We start from the raw sequence: 25,702 nt of genomic DNA on the forward strand, positions 1-25,702 counted from the left end.
GGAACATTAGAGAGTTTGTGCCCCCATAAGATGAGTCAAGTACATTGCATCTGGACATGCTGACACGGAGCCTCTTGATTGGGCGAGTAGTGACTGGGATGCCACCTCAACTTGCTTGTACTTGGTAGATTTGATACGCCATCACAAAAGAATGTTGAGCAATATCTCTTGATACTCAATATTATTCAGTTTTCTCAACGTGATGATGATGGTTGATCTTGAAATTCCTTGTCTTTGACTTGAATTCCTTGGTGTAGTTGTGAAATTGTTTGTTTTGAGCTTAGATTCCTCTTGTTATCCTTTGAAACTTCTTGCATCCTCCTTCTTGAATGTTTTGAATTTTTCTTCCTTGAAGTTGTGATGGTGTTGACTCACCTTAGAATGTAGAAAATTCCTTGCCTTTGTGTGTAGAACATGTCTTTGTGGTTTCTCCTTCATCCTTATGCTTCCTTTGTATTCACTTGCAATCATACCTACGAGAGAAGAAAACAGAAATCAATCTCTAACGATTGTGGAATGAAAGGCATTCAAAACTACAACATTTAAATCATGAGATTAACTTCTCAAGACCCTCCTAAAATCTGGAAATGATCACTTAAGGACTAAAATGTATGATGTTGGGTATGTTTGCTGCGATTCACATTCTCAGACCTGAGTTTACTGTCTCTTTTAGGTCTGATCATCTACACTTCACCCCTGATTTTATGTGCTATTGTCCTCCAAGTCCTGATTGCTGATGTTGAGGTTGAACTTGCTGTCCAGAAAGCTTTCTTTGCTGATGTTGATGGTAGACAAGATTCGATGATGATGAAGATGAATGGATGAATCTATCTTGCTCTTAATCAAATTCGCTGCACTTGTGGAGATTTAAATCACTGCTCTGCTCTTTTAGGGAATAATTCACTTTGTTTAAGTGATCAAATGACTAAATATGACTTGGCATTTATAGGCCCTCAAGGGGATAGGTGTGTCTTTTCAGTTCCTATGCCGACTTGACAAGGCTTTAAATAAAATCAATATTATTTCCTAAGGGGGCCGACTTGGTTGCATTTTAACATTTTTTATTAAATTTGAACCCTTGGAGCCAATAATGTTTATTTCTGCCACTGCTTGGTGAGATCAAAAGAGAAATTTGGACTTTCTGATGAGCAAAGGAAGTGATGCCGGGCTTTTAAATGAGCAAAGGAAGTGGGATCGCTCCTCCAAGAGGGCAATGGAAGGAGGATCGCTTCTCCAAGAGGGCAATGGAAGTGGATTAAACTTGCCATCTCCAGTTTGCTCTCATCAACTTCTTCATTAATCCCTTTTCACCAATTCATGCCATGTCAATGAGAAAAGGCAAGGTAGTATTTAAGGTGAAGCATAAGAAATGCTCAAGGTTTCTTCCTCCATTCGCCTAAGCTTATCAATTCTCCTTCAAAGAACGCCTTGCATATACATCAAATCTCTTAGGATGATAAGAAAAAAAATGTCTGCTAGGCCTGATCACTGGTTAGAAGATCAAAATCATTACTCAACAAAGGCACTAAACCATAATTCATGAAGATCAAAGACATTTCGGACCTCGTAGAAGGCAAAGGAAGTCATGTCACTCCTCTCAAGTAGCAAAGGAAGTGAGGTCGCTCCTCTAAGAGGGAAAAATAAGTCAGGCCGCTCCTCTAAGAGGGCAAAGGAAGTCGGGCCGGTCCTATAAGAGGGCAAAGGAAATTTTCATATACTTAGCCAAATTTTGCCCATGCGACTTACTTCTCCATAAAGTGCAATCAGACCTCTTGGATGGCAAAGAAAATTTGTATACTTAGTGAAATTTCATCCAAGGAATTCACCTCTGAAACCTCCTCGCCTATCTTGTTCAAATTGACCTTACTTGACACCTTCCATTCAATCTTTCGCCACCATAGGTTTTGATCAATCGGGTTGATGACCACACATTAACCTTATTCACTCAATTTTTGCAAGAGATGAAATGCTATAAGACATCAAATGCTCATCTTTGATCAAAAAGTTTTCTAAGTTGATCGGGATTTCTATAAGGTCAAAGGAAGTGACTGTCAATGCCTTGGAAGAGCAAAGGAAGTGATTGTCAATTCCATTGAAGAGCAAAGGAAGTCACTGTCAATGCCATTGAAGAGCAAAGAAAGTGACTTCGGACTTTTTCATTGGCAAAAGAAATTTTCCTATACTTAGTCAAATTTCACCCAAGACACCTCATCTCACATCTCACAAGCCAATGATGATGATCAAATGGAATGATCATCATATAATCATTCATTTCCTAAGCTTTGACAACTCACTAACTTCACTTAATCAAGAGAGAGAGACTCGACTTGATTTCCTCCTAGACACCTGAGAAACTACACCTCCTCAACGCAAAGGATAATAGCAAAAGAGTCTACCACTATCCTAGAAAGCAGAAAAAAGTGGGGGGTCCCCATTTGCAATGGGGTGATGTGTGAAAACGTCACAACAATCTCTTGATAGGTTGGGTAGAATTTTCGGGAGGTTTTGAGTGTGCATTGGGCCTTTATCTTTGAAATGTTCAGGAACATTTATTCAAGGTGGCACTAGATGTTGTGACGTTTTCACACATCTTCCCATTGCAAATGGGGACTCCCACTTTTTCCGCTTTCTATGTTACCTGAACATTTATTCAAGGTGGCACTAGATGTTGTGACATTTTCACACATCTTCCCATTGCAAATGGTGACTCCCACTTTTTCCGCTTTCTATGTTAGTTGTCTTTGCTTAGTCGTCTAGTAGAGTTTTTAGCTATTAACCTTGTACTTGTAGGAAGTGTAGTGTCTCAAGTTGTCAAGAGGTGATCAAGTCATGTCTATCTCTTTGGGTGGAATTGAGATTAGGTAGCTCTCAAGGCTTGGCAACGAATGATATGATGATCATTACATTTGATCATCATCATCACAAATGGAAACAATGAGTGCAAGTGTTGATTTATAGGAATTGAGAGGTTAGATGAAAGTCAATCAGGATGAAGGCCTAACAACCATGGAGGCTTGGTTGATGATGGACCCTTAAAGTCAGAGAGGTGAGTGCCATTACTCACAAAATTAAGAAAGTGAGGTCACTGTCAATGACCCCCTAAAAGTCCAACCTACTTCATCCCACTGTCAGTGACCCCTTAAATCTTTGATCAGCTTTGCATCACTGTCAATGACATATCAAAGTTCCGGCTTGCTACATGTTACTGTTAATGATTCAAAATCCCGCCCAAGAACTTAAAAATGTGTTTGTGCTGGAGATTGGAATGATTCCAATGTTTCAACCTGCAAGTGATCAAGTTGATGAGAGATGCCAATGATTTGAGTAGGGGGGGTGTCACTGTTAGTGACCCCCTAAAAACCCGAACTTCTAGTGCTCCTCCAAAACCACAACCTGTCAGTGCTCCTCCAAATCTTCGATCTCCTTATGATGATTGTCAATGCGCTATCAAAAGTACGACCTGCTATAAAGTACTCTCATTTGTTCCTAGATTCAGCAATCAGGCTTAGAAGAATGATCAGCAACTCAAACCTATAAGCAACTAAAATCAGACATGAAATCAAGCAAATTCAGATCAAAACTCAGACCATGAAGTGGCTGAAAGCATGGAAATCAGACCTCAGGGACTGCAATCAGACCTAAAGACATCGCTTAATCATACAAATCAGAGCACATAGGGATGAGAGATAAGTAAAATTACTAGGCATCATATGTATTTGACACCTTCTTGTTTGTTTTGCAGGTAAAAGAAAAAGATCAGGTCTGATTGTGAAGGATCAGAGTGGCACTTCTAGGAAGGATTTCACCACATAAGTAAAGGAAAGGGCCCGAGGAAGAACTTAGCAACAAATGATGAAGATCACATCAATAGAATTGATGCTAGAGGGAGGGCATGACAGTGAATACATGAATGCAAACTCTTGAATAGGTGAATCCAGTAGAAGATCAGCGGAGAGTCACCCTCAACGCTCGATAGAGTTATCACAAGAGGAATGAAAGAATGGTGGGTCATCATTTGGACTCACAAAGGAAAGAAGCATTTCAAGCAAGCTGGAACCAGTTGAAATTTCAAGCCAATTTTGAGATTTGCTAGATCTCTCTTATTCAAAATCCAAAAAAAGTGAAAAAACAGAAAGTTCAAAAAAATCAAAAAATCGAAAAAAAGAAAAGATTTCTCAATGAAGCGGCAACAACATCGCCAAGATGATCAGCAAGTTGATGTTCTTCAACTTTGGTGGAGACTGAATGCTCAGCTTCCTCCACATAGTTTGTCTGAGTTTGCATCATCAGGATGGTGTAGAATCCATGAAACAAATGAACACGATGAAATGCATTGCTTGACATTCCTATCAAGGATGGAATCGGCAGTACAAGGAAAGATCTTCTTTTGGGATGTCCCCAAGCTAGAGGTGGAATCAAACAATTTCAATGTCCCAAAGAGCAATGATCCTCTTTCAAGGTTCATAGGGATGATCGAAAATCAATTGGGTCTCGAGGGTGAACTGCGCTTAGAAAGCATATTGTTACCATCATGGTGTAGGATTCACAATGCACCCCACTTTAAATTCACTTGCTCATGGTGCAAAGAAATTATCAATCAAGCCAGATGTCAGTTCGGATTGCCAATCCTATCCTGAGACGAGTGTATCGTGAATAGAGCTTGGAGTGCATACCTTGCAGCTAACAAGTATAGAACACAAGAACAAGGCATTGCTACATCATCCGACAGTAAAGGAAGGCAGTTGCAAGTGAATGACACAAGTCCACTTGATGATCAATGTATTGCAATGGGTAGCTTTCCATACCTTGCGCCCAAGGAGGAAGGTGTTGAAATGCAAGTTGAGGAAACAATTGAGAGTGTTCAAGCTAAGCAGGTAGTGACAAATGATGATCAATATGTCAATCCAACAATCAAGGAAGATAGTGATTCACACCCTTGGCAAGAAGAGGAATTCCTTGACGAATATTGGTTCATGCTACAAAAGGAGATTATTGAGAATGACTTACAAGAAATTTCGAGCATCCTTGGAGAGGAAGATAATCATATAGAGATGTTGAACGAAGAATTGCAAGTTATCACAAATGAGCCTAAGTATGAAGAATGATTTGAGGGGGCACTGAAAGACATCATCACTATCATGCTATTCAAAGGGGTGCTGAAAGGTCTAATAGAAGGAGCACAAGAGGAGTCACTGTTGACATTATTCCAAGACAAGCGAGTAACTGCAAGAGGCATGATTCATCATCAACTTCGACCTCCCAAAGCATTATTGGATGAGTTGCAAGAAGATAGTAAAAATGAGAGAAGTAGTCAAGGCATCATTGTTGAGGGTAACCTTGTATCGGAGGATGTGGAAGAAACAATTGAAGATGTTCAATCCAATAAGATGGTGGCAAGCGAAGATCAATGCTTGGTAACGTCAAGGCATGAAGTTCTACAAACTGTGGACACTTGTTAAGAAGATCATCAAGAAATTAAGAGGGAATACATAGTAGAAAGCATAAGTTACTTGAAGGATCATCATGACTCACTATCACTAGATACTCGACCATTTCAAGAACGAAGTGACTTCAATACACTTCAAGAGGAAGTAACCCTTGATGAAGATTCAAATAAGCATTCATCCTTACAACAAGAAGAAGAATCAAATGAATAATTTCAAGCCATCCCAAAGGAAGAAATTACAAGCATTATTGAAGTAATAGAGCCAGAAAATGATGGACAGTTTGAAGGGGCACTATCATTTGAGATTGTATATCAGAAGCCACTAGAGGAAATTTTTGAAGATCAATCACTTAAGGACACTCTCATTTTTTAAGATATACTTATGGAGTTTCATAAGGACACTTAGTTTATGCAAGATATTGAACCTATTGTTACCACGGAAGTAAAGGGTGAAGAGCAATTCAAGGTTGGGCTAAGTCCATTTCTAAGTATTCAAGAAGAACCAACAAGTGAGAATTTGTATATCAAAGATGCAAGTAGAATGATCCATCATCAATGGCGACCTCCTAAAGAAGCCAATGATCTCCCTTCATGCGTAGCACTAGTGGATGGCGAGCAAGGGTTTCTATTTGAGCATGAACAGCACCAGGTTGTCTCTTTCCTTCATCCTAATTTTGAAAGTTATTATGATTTTGACTATGGGGGTTTTGGGAAAACAACTTGCATATGAATACATCATGGACCTAATGAATTACCCCAACTGATCATTTTGACTGGAGTTTTGCCCGAATATGAGTTGCATTGTGAGAGCCCACTTCTCTGTATCAAGGATGAGTTTGCATATCTCTGAACCATCACTTTTGCCATGCTCTTGCTGCATATCCTAAGAAATCATGTAAAGTCATGTTCATATGTCGCTCTTTTGAGCCATGTCCGCTCTAGGAGTCTTGTATATAGCTTAGAGTAGGGTTTCCTTTGCATTTTAGTTTAGTTGTTTGTCAAGACAGGTAGTTAATTTGCCTTGAGTCATTTGGCTCATAGTTATTAGGAGGCTCATATAGTTTAGTTTGGTTTACTTTGCTTTAGCTTAGTTTTCTTTGCTCTAGTTTAGTTGGCTTTGGTTAGTTGTTTTGCTTAGTTTAGGCATCCTAAGTGGAGCCTTCATTTGTGAGAAAGGTGTTTGTGTTGTTTTCTCAAACGCTGGCACATTTTGGATCTCCTGTTCGGTCCATTTCTTGGATATCCACTTATGAAGTGCTTTAAAATCCGAGGTTGTTCCTCTTCAGCTTCATCATTTGGTTAGGACTCGTACTCGACTCGGAAGAAATCACTTATTGTGTCTTGATATCAACATCTTTCAATTACTATATTTCACACACTTAATGAATTGCTCTAAGTCATTGTGGCTTATCAGGTGAAGTCGTGGCGAGTGAAAAATCTAAAATCTTGCTTCAATGCCACCATAATTCTCAAACCCAAGTGAGCTTCATTGCTTACGAGCCAAGTGTGAAAAATATGAGAAAAGAAAGCAATATCATGAAAAAGAAAAGATGAGAAAGAAAAGAAAAAATCAAGAAGAGAAAAGAAAAAATGAATGAAAATGAAATATCAAAGTATTTGGCTTTGGGAATATCTCCTACCTTCGTCTCATTCATGATTGAGCTTGGAAATGTTAAGTATCAAGAGATATGCCTCAATTACCTACAACTTGCGATGAGTTACGAGGAGCAAGTAGCTGAGGTGGTGCCCAGTCATCCCTTATCCAATCACATCATTCCAAGATAGGGCATGCAGATTCAATATTCCTAACTCATCCACATGGGGGCACAAAATTTGAGATACCTACCTTCATCATCTATTGGTCAGAAATTCAAGGAAGGACATGTGTCTTGTATTTTGTAATTTCATCATTGGTCAGGCATTAAATGCTTTGTAATGGGTGTAACAAACTTTAATTAGAGTTTCTATCTTTTGATCTCAGCCATTGATTGTGAATCAATCTGAGCCACTCGCTGTAATGAGAGCACTATATAAGGCTCTACTTTATTTGTAAAGGTCAATGGTCAATAGCAAATAGTTAGTTAGTATAAAGTAGCAAATAGCAAGCAGCAATTAGAAGTAGAGTAGGAGTAGGCAGAAATTGTTGCCAACCTTATAAATAAACATCCTTTCCATTGAAGATATGGTGGAATGTGTTGTTTCTTCTACATAATTGCATAGTTTCTTGTTGGATCCTCATATTAGATGATGGTAATTAAATGGATGAAAGATTTTTGTGCCTGATTGATGGTGAAGCTCCTATGTTCATATTACTAATATTTCATTGATTGTGAAGTATCTTGCGTAGTCAACTGAACTCATCTATCCAAGCTTAACTTCAATTGCTACTTCTTCATTGATATGCATCATCTGGATGGTGTTTATGTTCGTGGTGGTGATTTGAACATCATACGCTTAACTTAGGAGATCACACTAAACTTTGTGGAGCTATTGCTTTGCATGGCAAAGCAAAGTCTAGTTGACTTTCACCAGAGATTGTCCATCGCTATTGCATTCCTAGGATTAGGTCAGCTTTCTAAACCCTTTATCCTTTTTTCCTTTTTTTTTCAAATCAAGTCAGTTTTCACGTTCCAGCAACATTCAAGCATTCAAGTATCAATGTAAGTCTCCTTGTGAGTCCAGCAAAATAGCATCATACACACTAAGTCTATCCAAGAGCATGTCAAGACCTGACATTCGGAACTTTGGAGTCACCCCATTTCATCACGCAATTTAGCACTTGGGAGGATTTTGTTCAAGAGAGGATAGAATACTTAGTATTTTATTTTGTGTTCAATAGTGCATAAAAAACACATCAACACATACCGTGTGTGGAATAAATAAAAATTAAGGGGGGGTGCCATTTGTAATTCCAGGTTAGCATTTGTATTATTAATGTTGAATTTTCTGATGAAAATAATTCTGCTGTAAGATACCACTGTGTATCTTTGTAACAGCAATGCTAAGCGATTTATAATATCTCTATATGGCCATATCATGCAATGAATTCTTGTATAAATGCAGTATAACTATTTTGAATATGAGTGAGTGAATGTTATGGTGATAAATGATAGTATTTCTCCAAAACAAGCAAGAAAGTAGTCTTAAACCATCCTGATACGAACTGTTTGATGAACTGTCTCTGCATTAAAACTTGTAAAAGTTGTGAAAATTTGGTATCATAAATTTGGTCAATATATTACACTGGAATAAAAGCAGAGAATCCTGGCAGCTAGTGGGAATTAGAGTCAATTTTTTTCAGCAGAAATTTCTTATGCAGCCAAAGGGTTTACAGAGGTATTATTTTAGAAGGGCAAACAATCTACCAAAGAAGCCAGAGATTGAAGAGGAAATTCCTATTGCAGATTTGTTTACTGAGAGAGCTGCAAGGAACATGGGTGATAGGGATAATCAACAAAACCCTAGTACTCTGCAAATTTTAAATGACTTGGCTAGAGGGCAGCAACAATTGGTTCAATTGATCACTTAGATGATGCAAAACGATAATGCCAACCAAAAAATGCAGGTAATAATTGCAATAATGGAAACAGTGGCAACCATGTAGAGGCAAGTAACACTAATATCCCAGCTAACAACAACTCCAGGGCAGCCAGTAGAACAACACATAGACCTCTAACGCTTGCTTTCTTATAAGCACCGCCAAAAGGACAAGTAGGACAGCAAGGAGGTGGTGAAGGTTTTGTGGACTGTTTGAGGGAATACCAATCATTAGGTACTTCATGCAGCCATGTCTTTAGCATATTTTTTCTAGGTGAGGTATAGGAATAGGCCCAAAGGAGATAGGGGACAAGGACCTAACCAAAAGTTGCAGCGTAAAGTGTGTAAGTTGTCCATTCCCAGTTACAATGGTTCCAACAAGTTTATTGTCCGTGGGTGCAAAAATTAGACATATTTCCAACTTAACCCCATGTTAGAGATAGAAGTCATTAAGTATGCTACACTTCATTTGGATGCGGAGGCTTATGAGTGGTGATACCATGGTCTAGTGATCTTGGGGCATGATAGTATCACTTTTTATGCAAATTTCACATAAAAGATTGATTGAAAGGTTTGATAAAAAGGATCCGGAACTGCACTTCAAAGAGTTGGCACAGTTGAAACATGTAGAATTGATTGACTTCTATGTATCCAAATTTCAGAAACTGTCAGTTATGGTCACCGATGTTCTGAGCACAGATTGATTGTTCTATTTGTGGAAGGGTTGACAAAACCACTTCGAGGATAGGTCAAAGCATTTGATCCAAGTACCTTACAGTATGCTATTAAGAAGGCGAACCCTACAGGGATAGGTCAAAACATTTTAAAAGTTGACTTAAATGATTTAAAAGAACATTTGTGGGTCTTTACTTTTGTCTAAAATGTTTTGCATTTGGCTTGAGGGTGATAGCATTTTGAAACAGATCTTCCCTATAAGTTTTGAGGTCATGTAAGACCATGCAAAATACTTTCTGAAATTTCTCAAAAAAGCTATCAACATTTGTTTTTTCTGCAAGCTCCAATCTCTTCCCTACATAGATCATTTAGGGATTTGCCTTTATTCCCAAGTTTGCACCTTCAACATCATTTTTTTGAACTGACTTTCTCATGTTCTTGCAATGATGTCCACTATCAAACAATTTTCTAATGCAACAAGCCTTATAGGAAGAGTGTTGGTTTTCATTGCACTATATCATTCCTAAACAATGTTTCTTTTCCATCCTCAACTTCAACCATAGGTTGCCAGTCATGAGTTGACTATTAAATTCATACATAAAGTTGAGGAAACTGTAAATTTGTTGGCTATCATCAAATTATTGCCAACTGCAAATATTGTATAGAATAGTTGGCCATGTGAGAATCTCCACATTGCAATGATATGTGGGAGAAAAAACCTCCAAATCATATGTATATGCTACAACTGCTAGAGCATCAACCTCTACTTTTGTTGACCTATCCACCCATTCGATGCCAAATGCATTAAATAGCTCCAAGCTATCCAAAACAGCATCTTTGTATGTCTTAAATCTTTTTTCCTTGGCAGCTTAATTGTTCTTTACTTGTTGCACTATCAGCTCTAAATCTCCCTGAACGCTTAAGGACCTAATCCCATGCCTATGAGCAATGTAGAGCCCTAACAATAAAGTTTCATACACAAAAAAATTGTTTGTGCATTGAAATGTTAGCTTAAATGAAAAATTGGCCAATTCACCACTTGGTGAAACTAAGAAAACCGCTGCACCTGAACCATCCTTTGAACAAGAAGCATCAAAAAACATGGCCTATAAATCATTCACAATTTTTGTCACCAGCAAGGTGAGGGATGAGATCAACCTTCTTGTCCTCTTGTTTATCACAAAAACCAATGAAATGGTTAATAACAGCATCAAAGAAATTTATATCATTGGTGATTTTGTACCTATCCTCCACATTGTCCATTACCTTTTGTTCTCTGTGTAAGTTGACATTTACCCCATGCATATGGATGGAAGCATAGAATAAATCCATTTGAAATTTTGAATGCTACCTTCAATAGATGTTGCCCACTTTCTAGACAACAACATACCCATATGGGAGGAAAATGCACGATGATTACGTCCATCAAGAATAATTTATCTAGGTACACAGCAAGTTGAACCTCAACATTGTTCACACCTTAAGCCAATATGAATCACTCCAACAATGGTGTCCTATTGAATATCTAATCCGTATTTGTAGCTCTATTAGATCAGGAAAACCTCATCAACATTGATATGAGTCACTAATAGAAACTGGAAACCTCAACATGAATAAAACAAAAGATTTAATAAGCACCATTTCAGCCCTCCATTAATCACATACATATCATGTACAATGAAGAGCACTAAAATGTCAGGAAGATAAGGTAAAAGGAACAAAATCTAAAACCAAAACATGAGAGTTTTCATCATCACCATTTAGAGCAGTTCAGAAGTTGTGAAACATTATCTCTTTCAAAAGATACCTTTCATGATTAACATATTACCTAGGAAGAAAATGAGAGAAGGTGATCACTTGGGAACTTGTTTCCTTAATCTCCTGAATTGTATCAAAATGCTTATAGTTCAGTTCATTGAAGTATCTAGAGAGAGAGAGACTGGAAGTTGATAATGTTGATGGCCACTTGCAAGCGTGAAAGTCCTTACAAGCCTGCAGACAACAAACATAGCATGCTTCTTTAAAAAAGAGAGAAAACTGCCACAGTAACATGATGTTAAAATTAGAATAACCAAAACTAATGAATATTCTTGAATCTCATTGCTAATAATGAACAGTCTTACATAGCTCATATTGAGATCCATATCCACTGAAATTATTGAAATGGATTACAATTTAAGAACTTCCACTGATTTCTACCGTGTGGTACATTTTATCAGCTCCAGACATGTTGAAAAGAGCAGTAGTACAGAAAATATAATCCAAAGTACAAAAACAATATCTACAGTTATAACCTCAAATTATATTAGTTTATTATTATATAATTACTATGTTAAATATAACAGTTAAATCTATAATATAATTATACAATATAATATTAATTTGTGTATGTAAACAATACATACACTTTTTTTTTTCCAAAGGCTCATACTATCGATCTAATGGACTGTGAAAACCTCATGTACACTATAGAAGATAGCATTTTAAAATACCACAGTCTGTCAACAAGAGATAACAAATCTTATTAATAATTATATCACATGCTTACCAATACATGTGTTCTAAGTAATGAGATAGACCAACACACAGCAGAAGAGGAAGAGTTTTTACGATGAGTAACATTATCACCCATTAATAGCTTTGTTACCAAAACAAGATACTCAAATAGAAAGTTGTTTCCATGAAGAGAAACAAGAAAGCCACAAAAGGTGAACTCATAACAAAGTTCCAAAATGCAATGCATGTAAAAATGATTCTTACAGTTTTTTTTATTTTACAATACAAGTAATTTTTGATGGAAATTTCACTCACAAGTTTACTCTTTGAAAACATACAGAAACTAGCTCCTTTACCAAAAAGGTTCACAGCAACTTTGGAGATGCTTAAACTTTGAAAATTATTTTGGCATGAGACCTCTAGTTGAGATGAAAAAAAATTTAATACTATGAAGAATCTCGAAAAAAATCCTACAAGACAGCAAGTGATCTTTTTTCAATCTCAGCAAACATCAAAGCATATTAACATAAGGTAAGATAATACCATCTTCAAGGACGGAATCTTAAAACCAGTTATGTCGATCTCTTTGTCAAAACTCTGCAAATGAAATAGAAAGCAATTTAGCATAGATATACTTCTTATTTGAAGAACAACTTAGATTGCAAATCTTTGCTCACAATGTATCTCTATGATCACAGGAAAGAACCTTGAAAACAATGGAGACAGAACATGGTTACCTCATGATACCAAGAGAAAAGGGGAATAATCCCTACTCCATTTATCATTTTTGGTTCAGTAGCCACACCAAGGGCATTGCATGTTTCCAGTAATGCACTCAGTTTTTGCACAGAGTCACCCTGGAATATTCAAAGCTATTTTCTTAGTAATACATAGTTGCAAACCCAAATTTTGGAACATAAGCTGCAAGAAAGAAACTTTAATATATATGCTAATCCAGGAAGAAAGTTTCCAAGTAAAATTCTTCTCTCAAGTCAATGCACCGTTGCTTTCTTTGCAAGATAGCTTCAATAGCTTTTTCAACCAAGAAGAGAAAGATCTTACATATGCCTCATGTTTCCTGCGACACCAGACATCATGGTTTCCTGGTACAAAGAAGACATACATAAACCTTTCCTTCAGGGCTGTCATTGTTAAAATAAAATTTTCAAACTTTTCAGCCACATCTCCTGCAACTATAAGAACATCTCTTTTGTATGCAACAGTTGAAAGTCCTTGTATCCAAGCCATGTTTTCTGGATAGTCTGTATGCAAATCAGAAATTATAAACACCTTCACCCTCAAATCACTTTGTCCTGGAGATAAATGATCCACTGCCGGTGATATGTGACGTCGTCTAATCAAATTTGAAGCATTTATCCTTCTGAATGACTGATTTGAGACAATCCTAAGACCAATATTTTCAGAACACCTTTGGGAACTCCTTGGCTTGAAATAATGTGATAGAAAACAACCCACGTTTGGAGAATTGAGAATATTAACAGCATCCCTTGACTGGTAAAGCCATATTGACCTACCAAATGAGAAATCGGTAATGAGTCAGTACCATATTCACTTCATGGTTGGGAAAACTTCCTTGAATGTTACAATACTAAACATTTTAATAAGAGGTGTGCATGTTGGAGAGAACACCGTTTGTCAAAAATATCAGGGCCAGTATTTCAAACCAAGTTTAGAGGTATCTTTAGGAAATAAAACATGAAATGTTATCATCTCTTTCTATATGGTCTGACATCATTATGTTAATTAAATGAAGTATTTTGCATAGTGTTAATTTTCCAAAAGAAACTTTATTTGCATTTTATCTCACCTAAGAAAAAGATCTAAAACCTTGCCTTATTTTCAGCAAATAAATTGTTAAGTTTCTATTTTCCCTCCATACAAAGTAAGGGTGTTCAAGGGATGGAAGAAATAGTTCATCCCATAATACCCAGATTTTACATGTTAAGGAGACTAGGCAAGAAAAGATTATAGCTAAATACAAATCTAAGAATGTCAACTCACAACCAATGATCCAATTAGCATGAATTGAATGGTTGTTTTAAATGTTCTAGGGGAGAGGGACCAGTAGTTGTACGGGGTCCAATAGTCGTTATAGCAATTGTGCATATAATATCCAGCCTTGCCACATATTTATACTATATAATGTAAATAAATAATCCACATGTAAATAAAAAATTGCCAAATGTTGATCAAAATGGACCAATACTTGAACATAAGAGAGCCTATAAATGTTATATAAAAAAGGCATAAATACACTAATTACAAGTGAAATAGATATTTTTTGTTTCAAATAAAATATCATAGCTATCCACTATAAGTGTGTCATTTATAAAATAAGATACTCACTTAAACAAGTACTGTTATCATAGTGTAAAAATATTATTCTTATGTGTACAACTATTGGGGTAGCAATGTATATGCATTGGAGTATTTCATATTAGTAATTTGTCTTATCACAAATATAAAAGGTGAACACAATAAATACCTTGCTTTTCTCCATGAAATGTGAGGGATTGTCCAAAGATTTAAGTGTTCAACAATTGGTCCTTTTGTGTTCATATAAGTTTTATTTTATATCATAATATGTTGTTTTGTGTTCAACCATTGGTCCTTTGGTGTTGGATATAAAAGTTAGAGATAACACACATTTATGATTAATAATAGGCATTTGGTCCACTTAAGTTTCATATAAGTTATATTTTACATAAAAATACGATATTATATTAATTACAAATGATATTTTTTTATTCAACAACTAGGGATTTTTAGATTAAGTTTTGGTCGAATCTTTAAAAAGTCACTTTTTTGACACTTTGCACTAGATGTGTTATTTTGACGACTTGCCTGATGAGTCACGCCTTCAAACCTTAGTTGTAGATAGTTAAGTGTCCATATTACATTTCTAAAAAAAAAATGGAGGTCTTACGATATTCCATGTGACGGCTACATGTTGACAAAGTTAGCCCTAACGACTACTGGTCCCTCTCCCCTAAATGTATGAACAAGTTTACAATATTATATCTTCAAACCAATGCAAAGCATTCAATAGTTTGCATATTTGTAAAGAATAGCAAAATTATATGCAAAATAATGAGGTTGACTATATATGCTCAGCAGTATAGTGTCATGTACCTTTCCTCAGGCAATTTTAACACTATTATGTTATTGATTAAAAATGTTTTTTAACACTAAATTTCTATAATAAATTAAACAAAATATATAATCATAAAAAGTAAAAACAATTTCAAGTCTTGGAGCAAAAATTGGGCCTATGAGCCCAATCCAAGGAAGGTATATGAGCAATCTTCTATTTTTTATTTGGTCATCGAATTTTTCTAATTTTGCAGTATTGGTTCAAATCGAGTATTTAAGCAATTGAGGACAAACCCCTTAACTACAAGATCTGAAGTTAGAACAAAACACCACACCCTCAGCAATTCTACATAGGAATTGCAGTTGCATTCATCACTGATCTTATTCAGATTTTCCAGGTAGTTTGCTGGAGAATTACATCTCAATCTGCTGTTCAAGTGGTGCACTAGACATGGAAAGGATTTATTTTCCATTCACAGCCTACATCTGGAGGATTGATACCTTAGCGTTGCCAGACTGTTGACACTATATATTGCAGAGCATGCTATGAAGATTGAAGCATTACCGACCATGCTGTGTCAATAATGGAGCAGTGACCCCATCACCATCATGCATGAAAGCTAAATTCAACCGCAGGCTGCATTAGTTTTCCCTGTTTAAGAAGCACACACCAGATCAATTACATACTAGTTCAATATATTCAAAAAGCATCAACGGACTCATTTTGATCCCCTAAACATAATGTCAATAATTGAACATTCTGACAAGGGTGGCGCTGGCCAAGAAAGTTGGAGCTTCCAATGATATTGGAAAGGCCACAAGAAGGGGGATACACTGAAGAAGTAACAATGCTGTATGGAAGGGTTTAAATCTCTCAATCTCACTACTTAAACTATAGGGTCTTGCATAATGATAACCATGGGTAACTATATTTCCATGTTAAAGCATGAGTTAAAAGGGTGTGCTGAGTGACTTTCAAGTTGGACCCAAAGGAACAAATAATAAACAATAAATGCTTTGGCCAAATTAGTTAATTCAAATAATTAGAGAGAGTATTGTTTGAATTAAAGTGAGTCACTTCATGGGTAAAGGGGCATATGCATAGATATTTGTGCTTAGGCATTTATAGGTTGCATGTGTCAATTATTCCATGGTTGCACAGATATCACACATCTTGGCCATGGATTTGAAATGTCCCCCTTACTTTTTTTTTATTTTTTTAACACATCAAAGCACCTGTTAAGGTTAGGAAAGTGAAATACAATGCTGCTGAAAGGTAACCCTTCCACTTTTTGTTCACCAAGAGCCCAATATGGGAAGGTGAGAGCATACGGAGAATAGGGGATCGTTAGCTCCAAAGACAAACTGAAGTACAATGTTGGGCGGCAAGCCAACCCCTTCCACTTACTCAGTGGGCAAGAACAACTCAATGTAAAATCAGTCTACCACTTTCCAGCAGGAGGACAACTACTACAATATTGAAAGTAAAATCACTCAACCACTTATTCAGCGGGAAGACAATTATTAAAAACATGGAAATAGATCACTCAACCAATTATTTAGCGGGAGGACAATTATTACAAACATAGAAATAGATCACTCAACCACTTATTTAGCGGGAGGACTTTGAAAACTTCTGAAAGTAACAAATAGGCAACTAGGCCATCCTCTTCCACTTTTCAGTGGGGATACAAAATGTAAAATGCAACAAAATAAAGGCTGATCAGTACTACTGAATTTAACGTTACAATGAGAGCATTAGCTTGCAAATTACAATAGAAAAATGATATCCGGACACACCAAAATGTTAGGAATCAATCCTCTAACAAATAAGAACTATCCAGCATATGAAAAGTACTTAAACAAGTAAATAAACCAGGTCTGATATGAAAAACAACAATCTGAAAATACAGACCAGCAAGACTAGAATTCACCTAAATGCTCATAACTTCGTCCACGCAGCTCCGAATGATGTGAAATCAAATGCAAAGGGGGCCAGGAGACAAGGCATCCACTCCCAAACCAACAGACCACTACAACTTGGATCAAATCATCATTGCACACTTTCCAATACACTCTCCAGCATGGTACAGCCTGGGAAGTAGGGCAATTTTCTCTAGAAAATCCAAATCAACTCCAAAACCCATGCAACTTAGCAAAATGAGTCGCCTAACACAAAGGAAGACATAGGAAAAATACCCAGAAGCGGTGACTGAACTCCCAGAGAGTTATGAATGAATTTCTCTTTCAGCTCTATGCAACCAACAAACTCCAAAATTGAAAAACACACTCCAAAATTCAAAAAACCACAAATATCTTCATCTTCGTTGAGCTCAATCTGCTCCTCTAGATGAGAAACAGTCACAGGGTTCAGCTAGGTGCTATCTCTCAAGCACGAAACTAAAGGCACTAGGAGGTATGCATCCCTCAAAGCAAGAGTCTGGAATAATTTCGACAACACTTTGTTATATTAGCAGTGGATACCAAAAACAAGAGCCCAACACTCTTATTTATAGCCTTTGAAGCTCCAAATTCAAATTCAAATTCAGATTCAACTCCCTCCAAATTGACATGAAATGAAATGAAGTCAAATGCCAACTTGGATGCCCAAAGCAATATAATATTTGTCTTTATTTTAAATCATATATTCCTCCAAAGGGACGCCAAAAACAACTATTGCTTGACACTTTAAAGGTTATAATCTTTAAATGAAATATCTCCAAAATGGACACCCACCTTATATCTTGAAAATGATACTTTATAAAAAATATCAATAAAGTGCATTATGGCGTCCAAGTAAATAAGTGAATTATTTCATAAAATTAGGCGTCCATCTTGCCTTATTAATAATTCACTTATAAAATATTTTTCCTCAACCATGAATTTGCCCAACATAAGCTCATACTTGCCAAAATAGCTCCAAAAAATGTTGGAAGACCAACTGCTCAAACTGACCTGTCGGAAATAGCCATCTAAACAAACCTGCTACCAGCTAAAAATAGTACTTACTAAAAATAGCATACTGCTAAAAATAGTAAGTGTGTCCATATGCATTTTAACACATTCTTAGCAGTCGTCACAACTTACTAAAAATAGTAAGTCCAAAAAAGTCTTCAGATTCATTTGCATGTCACACCATCACGAAGCTCTCTGAAAGCTTGGAAAAACCCAAAAAAATGAGTTGTCCTCGCCCCCACTTACTAAAACATAAAGCACGTAATGCAGAATGATAACGCCATAGATATCAAACAAGTATAAGAGATGTTATTCCATTCATAATCTTCTTTTTCCACAAGTTACATTCGGAAGTATATAAAGATACCGAGGGGATGCGAGCGCCAACCGTTGCACTGCAACTACCACCCCTCGGTTGCCAACTAACCAACACAATTACAACTTAATTAACTAGTTTTATTTTCATGTACAATATTGCCGCCAACACCAGACTCCACTGATTGCTACGCATGTACCATCATTGCGAAGCTTTCTGAAAACCCAGAAGGAATCCAAAATCAAAATTGTAAAACTCTAACATGCAAGTCACCAAGAATGCCAAAACATCCTCCTAGAAAATAGGAAACCCTAATTCTTCCTCTGACTGACCAACAAGTCTTGGAATTGGCCAATAGTCCCCAAAACAAACTAGAGTGGAAAAGGGAACATTACAGGATTGCTAGACTACTCATGATGAGTCAGGCTCCTCTCATGGGGTAGCACAGAGAATCCTATAGCTTCATGGCAGGGTAGAATTTATTTGGATGATGCTTTCTCTCTTTCTCTTTTGCTTTAGATTACAGAGAAGGGACCGAAGAGGTTTGGTATACATTGTTATATTCAAAACTAGTGTCTTACTAATTAAGAAGTCGAGGACTCATTTCAATTAATATTCTCCTTTACTATGATATAACTCTAATTTTTATGAAAAGTTTGGCTGCTATGAATAGATTGTTCCATAAGCTGACAACCAGTTATTTTGGAATATTAAATGCCTATTTATGGAAAAGAAAGACTTTATGCACTATTTGTCATGCCCCCGCCATGGCATTAGACCAAACAATGAATAGAGGATATTTAGCAATCAAGAAATTGTCTTACAATAAGTAGGACTTTGCAATTTCCCCTCAACATAAATTGTAATTCTAGCAACAGTCCGCATTACTAAGGCAGACCATGTAGAAAGGAAAATACTATATGTATATAATAATACTTACCTATGTGGATCATTCTCCCCTTAACGGCAGTTATCTCATCTAATTAGTAACAAATAATTGGTTGGAATAAGAAATGGTGTTAAGAGGCGAGCAGTTCATTAAGATAGAACGAAACGTCTCAAAAGCAAAGGATTAGTTATGAAGAGGCAGCGGTCAAATACATCTGTAGGAATGATCATGACCCTCCACCACTGATGGAGGGGTTTAAAGGACCAATCCAGCATTCAAGGACAGGCATCGATCAAGTAGAGATATGAAATAAGTGAATAACATTCAAGCATACAGCCACTGTGCATTATACAAGTAATTGGTATGAGATCTAAGTGTTTTATACATCAGTTTTCTTATAGACATTCATAGATATGACTCTAATAAGATTTATTCTTGAATTATGTTTATATATATATATATATATATATATATAATCAATTATATGTGAAATTGATGGAAATAAGCTAGGGAGATACAGTTTACCGGTTCCCCTAAGTTGAGTAGGCCACCCCAAGGGATGGAATTGTCTTAGTGGGACACTCCACTCTTGGGCTTAGTTGGGCGAAGCTGTTTACTGACGCCCTTTCGAAGTTTTCCTATCAAACTAAACTATGATTGGTTATGGGGTAGTTAGCTAGTAATAATGTTTATCATTCCATATGATGTATTTTTTCACTAATTCGTGCATTTATTCATTGATTCTTAAGTTTATTAATGATTAGATGAAGTTACTCTAGTATGTTATTATTAAAAGATAAATTATATTGTTGGAATTGTCAATTTGAGCAAAAATAGGTCTATCCCAACTTGGGGACTTACAATTGGTATCAGAGCATCGTTTCTACTACCCTGAGGGATGGAGAGTAGTTGATGCAACTTAGTCAAAGGGCTTTAAGGGCTCTAGAAAGGGAAAAGAAGAAACTTTCAACAAGCAAAGACAACACAAACAGTGAACAAATGGAACATGAATTGAGGGTTTTTATGGAGTAAAATGAACAAAAAACTCAAGCCCTTCTTCAAACCCTACAAAATATAAAAGCCACCATGAGTACTCTTAGACCCAACCAGGGAAATGGGAGAGATGTCACCCCTAACCAATCTGAAAATGACAATAGAACTACATTAGAATCCACCCCAAGAATAACTCTGCATTCCTTCTTACCTAGGGAAGGGTCGTCGAGGGAAGAGGAGATTAACACACCCAATCCTAATTTGAATGAACTCGCTGAAGCATATGCAAGGCTTGAACCTGAAGTCAAGAGCAGCATCCCATTCACAGTATATTGTGAAGTCGGGACAAGAAGTACCCATAGAAGGGAGAGGAATGAAACTAATCAAAATTTACAATACAAAGTAGGCAAATTGACTATCTCTAACTTTGATGGGTCAAGTAATGTCATGGCCCATTCATGGATCCAAAAACTAGATACCTACTAATCTCTTAATCCCATGTTAGAGGAAGACACCGTCAAATTTGCCATAGTGCACCTAGAAGGGGTTGCCCATGATTGGTGGCACCATGGCTTAGTCACTCAAAACCATCAAAGCATAAAAACCTATGATGTCTTCACAGAAAAACTCATTGAGAGGTTTGACCAAAACCATCCCAAAAGATATTTCAAAGTATTAAAAAGAATAAAGCAAGAAGGAACCATTGAAGATTATGTGTTAGAGTTCCAAAGACTATCAGTTATGGTTCCCGGAATATCCAAGAAAAGGCTCACCTACCTATTTATAGAGGGATTATCAAATACCACCCATGACCTAGTAGGTGCCTTGGACTCTACCACACTCCAAGAGGCAATCCTAAAATCCACACAACTTGATACTACCCAAACAAGGGAAAAGGGATACTCTAAATACACAACATCAAAAGATTAAACTATCTATAGTAAGGAAGGGCATAAAAGAACCTTTCTTTCAAGATATGATTGTGACAAACTAACAAGAAAAAAAATTATGCTTCTAGTGTAAAGAGAAATGGGAATATGGGCATGTTTGTAAACAAGAAGAGGGTAGAAAGAAGAAATTGTGTTACAAATGCAATGAGGAATGGAGGAATGGACATAATTGTAATCAAAAGGACCTTAAAAAGAAATTTGTGTTTCAAATGCAAAGAAAAATGGGAATGAGGGTACATATGTGGGAAAAGAAGCCAAGCTCGTAATATAGAGGCAATATCTAATGACAAAGTAGGGGAGGAAAGAGAAGAAAACCTGAGCAAGAAAATGAGTTGCGATGAAGAGGAAGAGGAATATGGAACCTTGGCTTCTATCTCAAAGACATTCAAGCATCATCATTTCAAAATTCAAGGTGTTATTAAGGGGAAAAAAATAACAGCCCTTGTAGATAGTGGAGCAACCCACAATTTTATTGATGAAAACTTGGTTGCAAAAATAAAATTAGAAACAGAAGACTTTAAAGTAGCCTTGGCTGACAGATCTACTACTCCATGCTCGAAGAAAATTCCCACACTAAACGTCAATTTGGGTAAACACCCAGTCAAAAACAATTTTTACATTGTAAATATGGGGGATACCAATGTGATTTTGGGTACCCCTTGGTGCATTCTTTGGGATGTTTCTACATAGACTTCCCAAAGTTGGCAACACAAGGGACAAGAAGTCCTCTTGCAAGGACTATCAGATGGCTCACCAAGAGTGGTCTCCTACAAAAGGATGACGAGAAATTTTAGGCATGGACAAATAGAATGGGCCACCCAATGTTTGATGCTAGACAAATCCTCCACTGTTGGAAATGTTGCATCATAGCATGCATAAAATAATAATTTAGTAGAGTTGTTATAGTTTGTTATATAGGTCATTGTATTAGGGGTACGAATATGTTGAGTTGTTAAAACAGCTCAATATATTTAGGAGAGTCGTTTATGGAGTCTCCTACAAAATAGGATATGATAATCCTATATATATGTAATATGTATTGAATGGAAAATAAGAAGTACAATATTATGTGTAAAATGTTTGTTTGCTTCTGTTATTCTGCCCAAAAATTTTGTCAAAATTTATGTCATCCACCAAAGGAAAATCAATTCATGTTGACATACAACCACTATTAAACAAACATAAGAAGGCCTTTAGTAACATTCCTCCAAGACTTCCACCAAAGAGAGGCTTTGAGCATTCCATTGAGTTAGAGGAAGGGGGAAAACCTGTTATTACCACTCCTTACTGCCATCCTCGAAGATATAAAGAAGAAATTGAAAAAGCCATAAAAGAGTTGTTGGAAATGGGGCATATCCAACCTAGCTCTAGCCCTTTTGCCTCTTGTGTTGTACTTGTGAAAAAGAAACATGGCACCATGAGAATGTGCATTGATTATAGGGCACTCAATAAAAAGACCATCAAAAACGAATACCCCATCCCAAGGGTCGATGAACTAATCGACAAACTTCATGGGGATGTGTATTTCTCAAAAATCAATCCATGATCAAGATACCATCAAATTAGAGTAAGGGAGGAAGATGTACCCAAAACAGCTTTCAAATGCCATTTTGGTCACTTTGAATTTCTTGTCCTGAACCTTTTTCTCAAAAATCAATCTATGATCAAGATACCATCAAATTAGAGTAAGGGAGGAAGATGTACCCAAAACAGCTTTCAAATGCCATTTTGGTCACTTTGAATTCCTTGTCCTAAACCTTTTGGACTAGCAAATGCCATTTTGGTCACTTCGAATTTCTTGTCCTACGTTTTGGTCTGACAAGTGCCCCTACCACTTTCCAATCATGTATGAACCACATCTTCAAGGGACAGCTAAGGAAATTCCTCTTAGTTTTCTTTGATGATATTCCAATTTATAGTAAAACTTGGGAGGAGCACTTAAGAAACATAGACGAAGTGCTAAGAATACTCAAGCAACATTCACTACTTGCCAAACTATCCAAGTGCCAATTTGGATTGGAAGAAATTTTGTATCTAGGGCACGAAATCAATGCTCAAGGAGTCAATGTTGATGAGAAAAATATTGAAGCCATAAGAAGTTGGCCAAAACCAAGAACTTTAACACACCTCCAGGGTTTTTTAGGACTTTGCAGCTACTACAAGAAATTTGTCAAAGGATTTTCAAAATTGACTACCCCCTTTACCGACTTAAACAATAAAGGGGCATTTTTTTGGAATGAAGAGGCACAACAAGCCTTTGAAAGACTTAAGGAGGTAATGAGTTCCAGTCTTGTTTTGGCAATACCAGACTTCTCTTCACCTTTTTAATTGAATTGTGATGCTTTAGGGGAAGGCATTGGAGCAGTATTAATGTAGAACAAGCACCCCATAGCCTTCAAAAGTAGTAAACTCAAAGAAACAGAAAGAACGTGTTAATGCATGATAGCCTCGGTAAGATAAATGATTGAATGAGAGATAAATGAAGTCTCTCATTCAAATATTTATTATCGTGAGGGGGCACGATCAAGTGATGTCTTGATCGGCCATGTCCAAAAGACATGGCCGGTCAAGGCATCGCTTGACCGTACCCAGCCCACTACATATACCAAATGAAATGTGTGAGAATGGACATTGAAATAAAAATGCTCCTCCTCTCTTGCAACATAAAAGAAGACAATCAGATTTATACAACAATTCAATGATAGATAATACATAGAAGAAGATAAATTTTAATTCTGATCCACAAAATTAACAGAACGTGTTCCGTTTATGACAAGGAAATGCTCGCAATCATGCATACCTTAGCAATATTCAAGCAATACCTATATGTGGGAGATTTGTATTGAAAACTAATCATAATACTCTGAGATTCTTCCTAAACCAAAAGGACTTGAATGATAGACAACAAAAATGGGTAAGCAAGATACAAGCATATGATTTCAATGTCAAGTACATGAAGGGAAAAAACAATGTTGTACCCGACGCCCTTTCATAAAGACATGTCAGAAGTGTGGGAAGATCTTCATGATATTCAAGATAGAATAATCCCATGCTTAAAGGTGTTGAAAGGAGTTCCCAAACAGGAATTAATAGATGGGCAGGTGATTGCAGCTGGAGCTGTACATGATTTCAACACATAGTATTGGGTATTAATTGCAAGAAGTGAAGTTCTGGAAAAGGTAAAAGTTGATGGTGTCAAAATTGAGTAGCTGATCAAAGAGATTTAGAACAAGATTTTCCTTGTGGCTGCTGATATACTTGGGAAATAAACAATTCAGGAAAATGAAATGCGTATAGAAAATCTAAGGATCAAAGCTCGAGAGAATTTCTTCACTGTCACAGGACCAATCCTTAAACAAAATTTGACTAAGGCATCAATTTTCCTTTCCATCAGATATTCCTTTCAGAAACAAGAATTGGAATGGGAGAATGCTTTTGCCACATATGTTGATGACTTGGACGTAATGGAATTCAAGATAAACGTGCTGCCACATGTCACAATGGAAGAGGTCAATCCTCTTGTTTCCAGGTTCATTGAACATGCTGTTGTAGGAAGAGGATAAGGATGCATCCCTCTAGAAGAAGGCTCCCCATGCCACTTGTCTTTATTTTATTTATTCTTATCAGATAACTATTGGAAACCCTAATTAGGCTATTTATGCTTTAATATCGGTCGTTGATCTCTATTTGATTTGGGCCTTTCATTTATTTTCAAAACTCTATATAAACCCCTCTTCTCTCATTTGTATGGGAGAGATTTGTAAAATTGTTGCTAAGAACTACATTGATAATAAAAGTTCATTTGTATTGCCTTGAATTCCTATTGTTATCACATGGTTGCATAGTTTCATATTTTCTTCACCTTAGAGTAGAATTTGCTTTACAGAGTTGTTAAATGAATGCAAGATTTGATAGTATTGATTGGTGAAATTGTTGCTCATACTTTTGATGAACAGATGATTTTTGTTCACTATGTAAAGTTAGCCTGACCGTATTTTGTGGATGTTTAACTTCTGCTTTGGATAAATATTGTTCATTTTGATGGTATTATCCATAGTATGAAAGCCTTAAGCACAACCCTTGAAGATTGCACCTACTTTGTGTAGTTGTCCTAGTGTGGCGAAGCAAAGCCTGGTTATTAGTTTCACCCAATCATTGTCGTCTCTTAAATTCCTAGGAGTAGTATAAAATTCCTAAAACCCTTTCCCTTTTACCCTTTTTTAAAGTCTAAATTGAGAAAATCCCAAAAAAACAAAGCAAAAAGTTTTCATTGTAATTGAAATTCACAAGTCCCCCTTGGATTACCAACATACAACACCCAAGAAGCTATA

The 25,702-nt window shown here is 36.6% G+C and overlaps 1 protein-coding gene across 1 annotated transcript in view; it reads right to left on the reverse strand.

The window, feature by feature from the left end:
* The window catches only part of LOC131052328 (uncharacterized), a 123,147-nt gene that overhangs the window by 10,211 nt on the left and 87,234 nt on the right, over positions 1 to 25,702 (reverse strand). The window contains exons 2-5 of the mRNA XM_057986966.2: positions 13,217 to 13,685; positions 12,892 to 13,011; positions 12,698 to 12,751; positions 11,487 to 11,650 (exon numbers count right to left, since the gene is read on the reverse strand). Coding sequence (XP_057842949.2) covers positions 11,487 to 11,650; positions 12,698 to 12,751; positions 12,892 to 13,011; positions 13,217 to 13,685 — 807 coding nt within the window. The remainder of the gene's footprint in view (positions 1 to 11,486; positions 11,651 to 12,697; positions 12,752 to 12,891; positions 13,012 to 13,216; positions 13,686 to 25,702) is intronic.

This window comes from Cryptomeria japonica, chromosome 8 (genome assembly GCF_030272615.1).
Source record: "Cryptomeria japonica chromosome 8, Sugi_1.0, whole genome shotgun sequence".
NCBI classification, from domain to species: Eukaryota; Viridiplantae; Streptophyta; class Pinopsida; order Cupressales; family Cupressaceae; genus Cryptomeria; species Cryptomeria japonica.